Consider the following 12,855-nt stretch of genomic DNA (forward strand, 5'->3'; position numbering starts at 1 on the left):
CTTTTCCTCACCAACATTGATTTGGTCCAATCTTTGAAATATCTGTCCCCACCGGAGGCATAAATGCCCATTTAGCGTGCCACAAAGTGTTGTCTTAATGGCTTTTCTCTGAAATTTGTACCAGGAGAGAGCGTCTGCAGCTTTACTCAAGGACAAAGAACAAGACAATCGTTTTCAATAACTGTTTCCTTTTGTTACATGGATGTTGTTCCAAGAATTGAATGATCAAAAGGTGAATTGTAGGGGGTGTTATCCTGGAGATCAAAATCTTAATTCTGACATAGGTCTATGGAGATTCTGACATAGGTCTATGGAGATTTCTCTTTTATCTCAGGCCTCTTTTCAATCTGTTTTCACTGTTTAGTTACATATCTGTCTGCCTCTCTGTGTGGATGCTTTTTACCAGGAGAGAGCGTCTGCAGCTTTACTCAAGGACAAAGAACAAGACAATCGTTTTCAATAACTGTTTCCTTTTGTTACATGGATGTTGTTCCAAGAATTGAATGATCAAAAGGTGAATTGTAGGGGGTGTTATCCTGGAGATCAAAATCTTAATTCTGACATAGGTCTATGGAGATTTCTCTTTTATCTCAGGCCTCTTTCAATCTGTTTTCACTGTTTAGTTACATATCTGTCTGCCTCTCTGTGTGGATGCTTTTTACACCCCACCTTCCATCTGTTTTGTGCCACAGTTATGTTTCCCTGCTAATTATTTCTCTTCACACATTGACTTCCGTTCCTCCTAAAGGAAATTGCTTCTGAGGATTACCACATGAGCCCATATAGCAGCGCCTTCTGATTTAAAGGTTTTTCCTGTTAGTTCAAAGTTCTGGAAGAAAGCACATTAAGTTACATACATAGTCATGTTAAAAAAGAGGAACAATTAACCCATTAATCTTCAGTGTTTTCTACATTTTTGATAATAAAAGTGGCTTAATTACAGGTAGGGAGCAGAAATTCACTATAATCCTTTAGAAAAACATTATTCCATAAGGGGAATTTAATGTTGTTAATCATACCATTCAAGTTTCTTCAAATAGTCTTTGTGGATGGTGATAGGCAGGAAGGAATCTCCAGTAGCAGTTTGTCTTGCAACTAATCTGAAGAAACCTCTGACGGAAGACTGTTACTGTAGTACAGTCTCATCACTGTCATTAGATGCTAACAGCTCAATTTCCAGGCGTCAAAAATTATATTCCACATTAAATATGTCCTGTACCATATCTTCAGCTATTGGCAAGTACTGCTAATCTGATTTTGCTGCTTGTCTTTAAATCTCTATCTGGCCACATGGTTAGAAAGCTTGGCAGAGAGACATTTGAGTTAGGAATATGATTCTTTCCCATTTTGAACGATGGAAGAGATGGTTTGAACTTCTCCCTTCCTTTCATTCCTGTTTGATTCATGCCATAATCCTGTTTTATTTATAGAAATTTGATGTTGAAAACTATAATTGTGTGCTGCTTTTTGTGTATTGAGCCTAGTTGCTGTCTAGACAAGCAACATTTACAGAATGGATGGGTGACATTTATCTGTGAGTTACCAGTAAGTGATCTACTTTTCAATTACTCCTTCGATAGGTCACCAGCTGTTTGCAGGACAGAGAAGAAATCAATCTAATTCATCCTTCCAGAAAGCTTCTGTCGTCTCATCCTGGATGTGCCTGTCTCAGGGAGTCTCCATGTCCACTCCACCTCACCACACCAGTAGGACTGGACTTGAAAACCTGCTTTAATCCCTGGTGTTACCAACCTTTTCATCCACATAGGTTTGTTAACATTTTCGTTTCTGCTTTAATCGTCAATTTCTGAAGCATCATTTCTCAAAGACATGTAAAAGTATGAAATAATTGTGACCTTTCAAATAACAGATTTGAAAAGTTAAGTCATTTATGATCTCTGTAAAATGGCAGTAAAAGACAGCCACTAGAGGTCGCTGCTGCAGCCTCTCTGTTTGATTTGACCCAGTCAGCTGGAGCCAAACCAAACATATTTGTTAATCATTGCAAAGTTAAAACCAAAGTAACTGTTTTAAGAAGCAATGGAACAATTCTTTCTGTAAGTTTTGCCTAAACATGACCCATTGAAACTTCAATTAAGACATATTATGAGCCAAATCATCAACAAGTCATATCAAAACAGAGAAGAAGCAAGAAAACGCTTGCTTAGAACCTCAGCATTTGTATCCCGGTTAAAAGCTCCTCAGAAGAATCCAATGTTAAAATAATAGTTAAAGGTTTTTCCCTCTTGGATCATCTTGCTCCAGTCGTATTTGTATTTATTAGCATAAAACCGTTAGCATTGTATGAAGACCTTAAAAACACTATGCAAAACTGCAGTGTAAGAACTGGATAGATTATGCACATCAAATTACATGTGCTTCAGTTTGCAGCTGACAAGCTCATGTTGTTGCATTAAATCTTTTGTTTTCTTTTTCATCTTCTGGCTTCAGATGAATCATTGCTTTCACTGCCCAATACAAGATATTTGATTATACCCTCTAACATGGTTATCAGCAACTCACACATTGTCACACTGCAGCGGTTTTCAGTTAACACAGCTTACATTCTGTTGAATATAACTTTAATTTACATAGATTACTTTCTATTTTGATCAAGAAGATGAGGATTTGATTTTTGGATGTGAGCAAACTTAAACGTGAATTATTCCCAGTGCTGCAATCACCTGTGCTATTTTCATACACAAAACCATGTGATGTGCTGCAGCAAATTTGTAGATTTTACCACTAAAGAATTATTCTAGCTGTGCATGTTTGTATCTCCACAGTTTGCTTCAAATATAACTGTTTTCTCTTTGTCTTGTCGGATTAGTGTACATCCATATCTCACAATCATGATTATATAGATGCTGTAATGGGGATAACATCGTGTCTAGTTGTCACTGTTTAGACTAAAATACAAAATACCACCTTCTTATTTCCAGTTTATATCGTGCTTGTGACCAGAAGACGCTGCTGTGTTCCCTGCTCACCGGAGCATTCCTCGAGGCCACGGTTTCCCTTGGGGCTCGGGCATCTCTTCCCTTCTCATTACCCCAGTGCTCCAACGGCCACGCTGTGCTAAAAGGTGAGTCTTTACACTCTATCATATGGGTACAAACAAATTCACATTGCTGTGAAAAAGGAGCAAAACCTTTGTAAACGTAATTTTGGGATAATGTCAGATAGACGTACAAATTTTAAATATAAATAGTTATCCCGATTAGTCGAAGTGTATATTTCTGATCAGTGTACAAACTTGTGCAAGTCCTTGCATACATTCTTACCAATTGGAAATTTACTAACAGAATTTTTCTGTGTTATTACTGCTGTGAACAATTTTTTTGTGGCACATATCTAATACATTGCAAAGAGAAAGTGAATTAGGGAAGCTGAAATACCTTGTCGTGATGTTACTTGACATGCTATGGGCTGGTGCTTGCAAAGCAGCCGATCCAGAATTGCCTTGGAGCTAATTGGCTGTACTTCTGAGAGCAGAGATAAGTGAGACTGCAGATATTGGTTTCTGTGGTGGTGTTAAGACAGTTTCCACTGTACAAATTACTGCATATTAAGGTGTATGTGGTATTTGATGCTATTAAAATAGGAAGTTCGCGTTAGATGGAGAATCAAACATAATAACTTTGGTCCTTAACCGGCGGCTCAGTGTATTTTGATTGTATGTAATTGAACCTGAAACTGAGTTTTTGATAGGATTTTATTGTAATCAGTCGGATTAATTTAAATTAAATTTGGACCACACCAGATTCCATATTATTGGATATGACTTGGGCTTGTTGTTTGTTTTGGAAAGTCTTTTGAGGTAACATTTGGATTAATCTGGTACCAGGTAGATAAATTGAATGGAAAAAAAACTCTTTATTATAGCTTTATTCCTTATAATGCCATGATTGTTGTCAGGTGTGATAAAGTAACTCACATTTAACAGGGTTAATAATAATCAGCTGTTGCATTTGTTGGAAAGCAGAGGTTAATACATTGGAGCAGAAGTGACTGAGGGATGTCTGTGGTTCTCAGTATTCCCTCGTGGTCTCCTGCTCTACTTTCTGCCCTTTTCCCACATGACACATCCACAGGAGGATCTGGTTTGTTTGGGATCTGCAGCCGATTCCTTTGCTTGCCCTTTTCCTTTCTGTCCTTTCACGTAATTCCCTTGTTGTCCTTTTTCCTCATTATACCCTCTTTTCACTTTCCATGACATGCTCTCTCTTTTTTTCTTAAAGATTTTATGGTGGGATATGGAAGAAAGTGGAAAGAGCTTATCTGCTCTTTAGTGATACCCGTACTTCATTCCCTTTGTTCTAGATGTATTACCATTTTAAATCGCTGCAATTACAAAGAAAAAATCACATCATTTATAGTGATATTTTTTATTTATTCATTTATTTTTTTTACGTTGTGATTGACTAATGGCTCTCAAATTTAGGATTGTGACACTTTTTGGGGTCACAAATCAATAAATGAGTTCTTGAGTTCTTCTTTAGAAAACAACCTAAATAAAACTCATCACAGTGACAGCCATTTCTGGAGAAATGGTACTCCGGACAAAAACAGTGCTTACAAATAGATTGTTAATCTGTTGATGCTGTTTGTGATGTCATTTTATCTTTATTTAAAGTATAAACATTTGAAAAGTGTGCTGTGCCTTTGTTTTTACAGCCCTAGTTTACAGTTTGATGGATCTGTTCAGGATGTTGGTTTAACTAAAGTGTAACTTTATATGTATTAATGACGGACTTTTTCAGAGTTTTATTTGCAAAACAATTAGTTTTTACCATCTTTTCACCTCTTTATTATGTTGTGTGTGTGTTGGGCTGTCACACAAATTCCTAAAAGAAAACATTACATTCCATGGTTGTTATAATACTTGAAAAAAATCAAAACTTTTTACAAGGCACTTCAAGAAAGTCATCCAAATGTCGTTTTTTTTTGGGTTTTTTTCTCACCACCATCATCTTGTTTCCTCTGTGTCTCCTTCTCACTCGACATGACTTCACTATCAAGGCAGTCGGGTTGTTGCTGGGTTGTCCACCTTTTCAACAATGACATTACGTATGACTTAAATGTAAGCTGATCCTGACATTAATTTCCACTGGCACAGATCCAGGGGACTGGCTGTCTCTGGCAAGATCATGGAGACATGCACTTTGGTGCTCACGTAAGCACCGAAAAATTATTAATCTCTGTATTTGTTTTTATTTGACAGGCAGTGTTATCAGTCATGTTAATAACTTTTTTTTTTTCATGTGCTAACTTTTTATTAGCACGTTTAGAGGCAGGCAGTTGGACAAATACAGAGTGCATATCTTCAGCATAACATTGTGTTCTGATCGTGTGGATGTTGGAGCAAACAAAACAGAGCTGGTGAGGTGCAGAAGGAAAATGATTTGAGACACATCAAGAATCAGAGACTCAAAGCAAAGTCATGTTTTTAATGTGACATGTAGATTCAGGGAAACCACCTGACATACGTCAGTTCAGTCTACTAATGTTTTTTGTTCATAAGGTAGTAAAAAGGTCTTTACCCCCTTAAAAATGTCTGTTTTTGCATTTTATCACATTCAAATGTTTCATATCTTCAAATATTTTAGGCATGGTTTTGTAGATTCAGATGCACTTTCTTGCTTAAGTGAAGTTCAGGGGCATTGGAAAGTTGAGTTATTGTTCATAAGGTCGAGAAAGTTATCTGTTTCCCTCTATGAAGTTTAATTATTCTGAAACTTGGCCTTCTGATAGAGTTTAATACTTGCACAGTGCTGGTGTGGTTTGCTTTCCATTTTTGGTATCGGTTTTCTTGTCAGTGTTTCAGCATAATAACCTGGTTCTAATCTTTAAGGCCTGCAGAAAATTGCTGCTTCTTTCACCCTTGATCTTTTTTATGCAATTCAGCAGATAATAAACAAGCTTTCTAGGGGAGAAAGGGTAAAACTGAAGATTTTTATTCCCTCTGTTTAAGTGTTTATTGTAAGAACTATTGTTGGCATCCAGGACATTTTCTGTCCATTTGGATGAAGATGTATTATGTACTTATTCATATTTGGGTTTCTGAACAGGTTGTTGAAGAGTTTCGTACACAAACATGGTGGTGAAATGTCTCTGTCAAGGAGACGCTGTCTGTTGCAGAATGTCAGTTTTTCTGAGTCACGTCTAATGAAAGATGTTTTTGGTGTCTTTCTCTTTCTTTGAAATGTTTTAAGATTCCAAATATATTTGTCTGTCACAGGAAAAAAGTTAGTTTGTTTTAATCTTGTTATTCATGCGAGTGTTTTTAACTGCATGCTTTCTCATGCATGTTACATACAATCTAAGAGAGCAGTTTTGGGATTCGGTAGTAATAATATCATCTGCAAAAGGCTATTTCAGACATGTCTTGAGATCATTTCCTGTATAGCATATTTTATTGTGTCGTACTGCTGAAAAGGAAGTGTGTGACTTAGTTTCAAGCTACAATCCTTGCAAGCTCAGTTTTGGTGTTTCTTTTTGTTTCCGTCTTTTTTTTGTCTCTCTTTTGCTCAGTCATCACATTGCATTGTGTGGCATGCCAGTATTTAAAACTCACTGACAGCAAATATTGTGGGGAGTAAAAGCAAAGGGAAGTCTCAAAGATTTAAGATTACATATTGTTTAAACGGGTAATAATTCTAAATATACTCAATAAAACAAACATTCTTTATTGTGAGATTGTAGACATCGATGGGTTTTACTTTGGTCAAAGCATTTAAATTATGAGATTTGTTGTATAATCTCATTATACACTTCATAAATGTCATTCATTGGTTACAGTTTTCAAGCCCAGCACTTAAATGCTCATAACTAATGGATATATATTTCAATGACCCCATGCCAAACTAACTATGTCTCAGAGTTGTAAAATTTAAATAACAAGCAGTCATTAATTACAATAAACCCAACTAAATATCTTATTATTATTCTGCACACATAAAACCTTTGGGATTTTTTCCTTTCTTTTTTTTTTTTTAGTGTTTTATAGTACACACAACTGCAGAAAAAGGATAATCTGATTTCAATAATTTAAAGGCATGGGAAAATTTGCATTTACAAATTATATTCCATGTGTTTGTACATCCATTCATCTTTCAGTCTGTTCATCTTTCCATCCATGTTTGTTCATATTAATGTCCATGCTGTGTTGGTTGTTCAGTTCAACCCTGACCACTGCTTTTTACTTTATACTGAAAAAATACATTTTATTTCATTTTTTGAATACAAGAGTACAAAAATACAAGATGACTGAGAAATTTCTCTTAGTTAAACTGGAGTATTCCTGCATGAAAATGTGGGGTACAGAAAAAAACGACTTGTATTTCGATTTTAAAAAATATGAGTGAGAGAGCTAATTGCATTTTGATATTCATGTTTGCAGGCGGTCATTAATCAAGCTCACGCATAGCTGACACATTTTTTTAAGCAAATTAAAACAAAGCATATTTGAAATAGTTGATCAATCGGAATGGATAGCCTGGGCTCCACTTTTCATTCATAAACAGCTGTGCAAAAATTAGAATTCAAGGTTGTGTTTTATTCACCACAACATTAGTATTCACTGCTGTGTTCAGGATGAATCACAACATTTTAAATCTTTTTTCTGGGGAATAAAAAAGTCTTCATCCTCTATAATTATTCACACATAAGATTCAAAAGATGTGCACCTTACTTGATATTCTGTGTACTAGAGGTTATCACTGCATTATATACAGCTTCCTTCCAGATTATCTGTAATTCAACTTGTCTGTAAGTTGCACTGTTTGCCAGAGTTAGTTGGATATAGCCATAATTTTCTTTCCAAGGATTCAAATTCATATTTGTAAACATTGTTTTGATTCAACAACTCATTGTAAAGGTACTGTTTATCTTAAAAACGCTGCTTCTGTTGGTCCAAATGGGAAGAAATTAATTAGATCAAAGTATGTAATTATATATTGGATATAGGGGTGTACTGGTGCTCTATCCAGAGTGTACCATTCCTCTTGTTCAATAACCTCTGGATGTAGGCACCAGCCTGCATGCCGACCTGCAAGGATAGATGGGTATATACGATAGATGGATGGATGGATGGGACATAGGGGTGCAAATTGGAAAAATAGTTACGTAACCTGGAGTCATTGTATCACCTTGGACAGTTTACCAGTGCACCCATACATTAAGGGCATCGTTAATTTTATTTCACAGATTATCAGCTCCATCAAACCATTGTCATCGTTTTGATCTGATATTGCAGAGTCTGTATCTCAGAGGGAGAGAATAGCTTTCAATTTGTTTCTGGACTGATTCTGTTTGTTGCCTAAAAACACCAGATTGCATCAGAGTTTATGTAAAAGTTAATGTTTTTTTTATCTGATACAGTGCTGCAAAAAATAAAGTAAAAATAAACACACTTTGCTGCACTTAGGCTCTTTCTTTCATTTTAAGGTCTCTTCCTGGGAATTCTCTAGCACGTGACTCCACATGACAAACCAAACAGCTTATGTAAGCAAATAACAAAACTGTCAAATTACTAACTCTAAAGCACGCAGAGACAAAGTGTAAAATCTGTTGGTTTTTCTATTTATGTTTTCAGCCAACCTGACAGTAGATGAATTGGGGGCAGATAAAATGGACTGCTAAGTCCATTTATAACTATGCTTACTTCTAGATAGCCTGACATTGATGGGAAACCTGTGTGTTTAGGTCTTTGCGATAAACTCCCTTTCTAAACAATGAACAGAAGATACCAGGATGTAGAGCAAACAGTGACGCACCATCCAATGCCACAAAAATGAGTCGGATAGCGGTGGCAGAAAGGTGCTTTAAAGCTAGGAGACACGCAAACTGCAGAACATAGCGTTTACTTCTCGGTTCATCAAATGTTGCAGTGATATTATATTTTGCTTCAGTGGCTAATAGTACTGACAAAAATGTCAAAGGTATGAAACAGCAAGGGAGCAAAATTATCAGCACCTGTTTTAAGTCTTAACACCTCTTCATGCCCATTAATTACCATTTTCCCAAACCTAATTCACTGTATTTGTAACTTAACCCTGGTGTTCACAGGAAATGATTTCATAAGTGTGTATAGACTGTGAATGGATGAAAGATTTAAAAACATTAAAAACTATACACCTGCTTCACCACCTGTAATGGCGGGCCGAATTTGTATCATTCTTGAACTGTGATTGAGCCACGCAAAGTCATTCTGAAGACCAAACTCTGGACATAACTGCAGTAGAGTGAGCAGATAAAAGAACATGTCTTTAAATGGTTGCTTAAACTGCAGGGATATTAAAATGGAGAAATGACATGAACTCTGCTTGCAAGGATACATGATTAAACAAAAATATATCTGCCTGTTTTCATTCATTGTTGGTAAAACTGGGACAAAATCAGGGAGGGAAAGAGGCAGAAAAGATTTGTTTCTTTTGATTGCCAGTTGTAACTCATTGCTTTCTGAACGTTGGTGTGGTTGTATGAATTCTGACGGTGTTTTTATGTGGAGTAGGTTTGTTGGCTTAACTGTAGCACTGGGCTGTGAACTATGTGTAGTGTCAGAAGGGAGTGGGCGGGAGACTTATGAGGTTATGTCAGAAAGGGAGAGAGAGAGCGTACTAGAGAGAGAGACAGAGAAGTAATGAATGTGGTGAAGAGAAAGAGAGGAACCTCTGCTGCTGCTTACAAGAACACCAAGCAGGTGAGTGACAGAGAGCAGATAGTACAAGTTAAAGGGTTCAAGTTGGAAATGGACTTAGGGAGGGAGAAGTAGAGCAGAGAGAGAGGGGGAACAGGAGAGGGAACAGCTGTGGGAGAGACGGGACTGTCAACTCAAATGTGGACAAGTGTATCGTGGTCACCCTGGCGCTGAGCTGTCAGAACGGAGGCTGAGCAGTCAGCTGTGTCCAACAGCCATGAAGCACTCGCACCAAACGGACTTCAAGCTGATCAGTGAGTAGGGGAAAAGTGAAGCACAGCGAGACTGCAGGTTTCCTCGCTCTGCAGTGCAGGGAAATTGTAACTTTAAAAAGCTTGCCTAATGGTGAAAATATGGAGAATTGATCTGCATGGAATTTTGCTTGTATTTCGTGTGGGGTGAATAGGTTTGCAATAAGGACAAAAAGGCATGTTGGCACATGCTAAACTCTGCCTTCATTAGTGAAGAAATTGTTCTAGTACCTTAGCTGCAGCTGCCCTTGTCTGTTGTGGTCATCTTTCAGTTGTTATGCAGATGAGACATCCAGGAGTCTATTGATGTGTTGGAGTACATGTTAATTAGTAACTCAGATTAAAGTGAAGTGCATTTTACAATGGATATTGTTTAGGAAAGGTTACATTTAATTTCAATTGTTTAAAATTTTAGATTAGACAATGATTAGACGATGTCTTTCTCAAATTGAGCATTTGAGAGAATACACAAACCACGTCTAAGGAAGTGGTTTATGCCTGTTTCTATGTGTTTCTGCAGACTTAAAGCTTCGCTCTGGACTTCTGTTTTTTTAGTGTTTGAGTTTTAACTTTAAGTGCTTCAAGCTAAAATGATCATCATTTATTTATTTATTTAAATTGACCCATACTTGGCTCATTTTGCAGTGCTTTAGCAATAATAGGCTGTAATTAGAAGAAGCAAGCTTCTTTATAAAGTTGGTTCTTCTGCTAAAGATGTGATAAAAGCCTTAAAATTAACTTTTGTTTTGATGTAACCAATTATATAATTGTTTATTTAGTAATTCGTAACTTAATTTGATTGGTTTTGGGGGGAAAAAAACTAATAAATGTTTTCAATAAAGATTTAAGTGGAACCCAAACAAATATTATAAAAAAACAACAAGAAAACAATTTGAGGTTAGATAATGTATCTGGAAAAGTTTAGTCATGAGTAGACTCATACATTTAGTCATTTTGAAAAGTAATTTTAGAATGTCATTAAAAATGTCTTTCATTTCAGTACTTCAGTGAGTGAAACAGGCAGATTAATTACACAGATGAAAATCATAAAAACATCAAGCCATCATTAGAACTGTCCAGGAGTTCAGAGTCCCTGTCACCAAGTCCGCATTTTATTGAACTATCATTATTCCACCTATTTAACATTGCGGAGGTTACTGTACTTGAATATAGGATAAATGAAAACAATTGCACTTTGAGATTCCTTTACACAAAGACATCATTAGAACTGTTTAGGAGTCCAGAATCCCTGTTAAACCTCAGTCTGGTTAGTTTAAGTTACTGTGAAGTACAAATGACTTTCCATGGGGTGAGAGTTTAAACTCCATTTTCCTCAAACATTATAAATCCTTCAGTACTTGTACAGATGTTTTTGATAGTCCTTGGTTTCATAACACAGAACTGTTTATTGGATTTGTCCAAACGTCTTTTCTCTGGTTTCTGTCACTGCCTTCATGTCCACCAAAAAAAAAAAGAAAGAAAAAATCAGAAAAAATTTCAACGCAGCTAGTCCTTTTCTCTGAAAGAGTTAGTTTATCTGATCATAAAGGAAACTCTCTGATAAGTAAGACATGTTAGCAGTTTCACCGACTGTTTATGGCTTCTACAGCAGTAAAAAATCTGCCCAAGTGTATTTATGTATTATGAATGATTACACTGTTTTTGATAATTTATGCTTGCTGTGTTTAAGTGTCTAAGTGATGTTTATTTTGCGGTGTATTCACTTTGAACAAGAACCTTAAGTGTTCAAACTATTATTTACACATCTGTTATGCTTATTAGGGCTTGGTTTTATCAAATCTTACATTTTACTGAAGATCTGTATTGGGTGAGAATCATCCTGAAAAGACAAAAAAACCCACAAACATTTATAAATTGAAAGCATTCATTTGACTAAGAATTTTTTTGTTATATAATTTGTTTTATTGATTCATAAGCTCAATATGTCTCTCTTTCTCTCATTTATTTCATTCTAATGAGTAATTGTGTTTATTTGCATGCAGCTTACTCTGGTCCATCTAAAAACCCTGGTCTCTGTTCAGTTGAAGCGAACTCTGGTTCAAATCTGTATGTGAATTCAAAGCAGACCAGACACCAGTCCGAAAGCACGAAGCCGGCTAGAACAGGGCATCCTGGTTCAATATAACTAAAACAAACTTGTAAATCTTGTTCTAGAGGTAGAAATGACTCATGATCTTTTTTTTAACCACTACTGTAAGTCCAATCCTGCATCAAAATCAATAAAAGGATAACAAGAAATAACCTTTTGAAATGATCTAGCGAAATTCCAGATCAATATTCTTAAAGAACAACTTTGGCTGTCATTTGAAAAAGGTCAGGAAGACGACATGTCTTCCCAATCTGAGTTAATGGATCTTCAGAGCGTTATGAAAACATGCATTTATGATATTTTTGTTGAATGTCGAAATTTCCTTTAATCCACTATCAAGACGTTCTCATTTTTTATTTGAGCTCCAGTAAATCTGTCACTAAAATCTATATCAGGCTTGAAGACTAAAGAGAGTGCAATTCGAGTTGCCCAGTTGTGTGAATGTTTTGCCCTTGAAATATTATTCCACCTAAGTTTTGATCAAAACTGTCATGACAATCTTGAGGCAATATCTTGTGCAGCTTCACTGAATGCCAGTACTGAATCAAAAGGTGCTAAAGCGAGGTGTGCATGCTTATGCAACCACTTTGTGGGATGATCTGTGCTTTAATAGATTTGTTCCCGGCCTTATAGTGTTTAAAGTTGAATTTTACGGGATGTTTGTAACTTGAGGAACCTTTGGAGACCATGAAAGTGTCTTTCTCATGGTTTATTTTGCATCACATCAGCCCTGCATTTCAGCAGAGGTGTGTAGTCCTTTTAATCAACAATAATTATTCTGTAGCATGGCATTT

General features: G+C 36.3%; 1 protein-coding gene across 3 annotated transcripts in view; it reads left to right on the forward strand.

Annotated features, from left to right (window-relative positions):
• Positions 1 to 12,855, forward strand: part of plce1 (phospholipase C, epsilon 1) — an 80,011-nt gene that overhangs the window by 34,295 nt on the left and 32,861 nt on the right. For all 3 annotated transcript variants that reach the window (XM_088016416.1, XM_088016415.1, XM_088016417.1), the window contains exons 6-7: positions 1,581 to 1,768; positions 2,943 to 3,085. In XM_088016416.1, the coding sequence (XP_087872542.1) occupies positions 1,581 to 1,768; positions 2,943 to 3,085 (331 nt within the window). The remainder of the gene's footprint in view (positions 1 to 1,580; positions 1,769 to 2,942; positions 3,086 to 12,855) is intronic.

The sequence above is a fragment of the Poecilia mexicana genome, unplaced genomic scaffold (assembly GCF_051168715.1).
Source record: "Poecilia mexicana isolate PSO_F unplaced genomic scaffold, ASM5116871v1 scaffold_19, whole genome shotgun sequence".
Taxonomy (NCBI): Eukaryota; Metazoa; Chordata; class Actinopteri; order Cyprinodontiformes; family Poeciliidae; genus Poecilia; species Poecilia mexicana.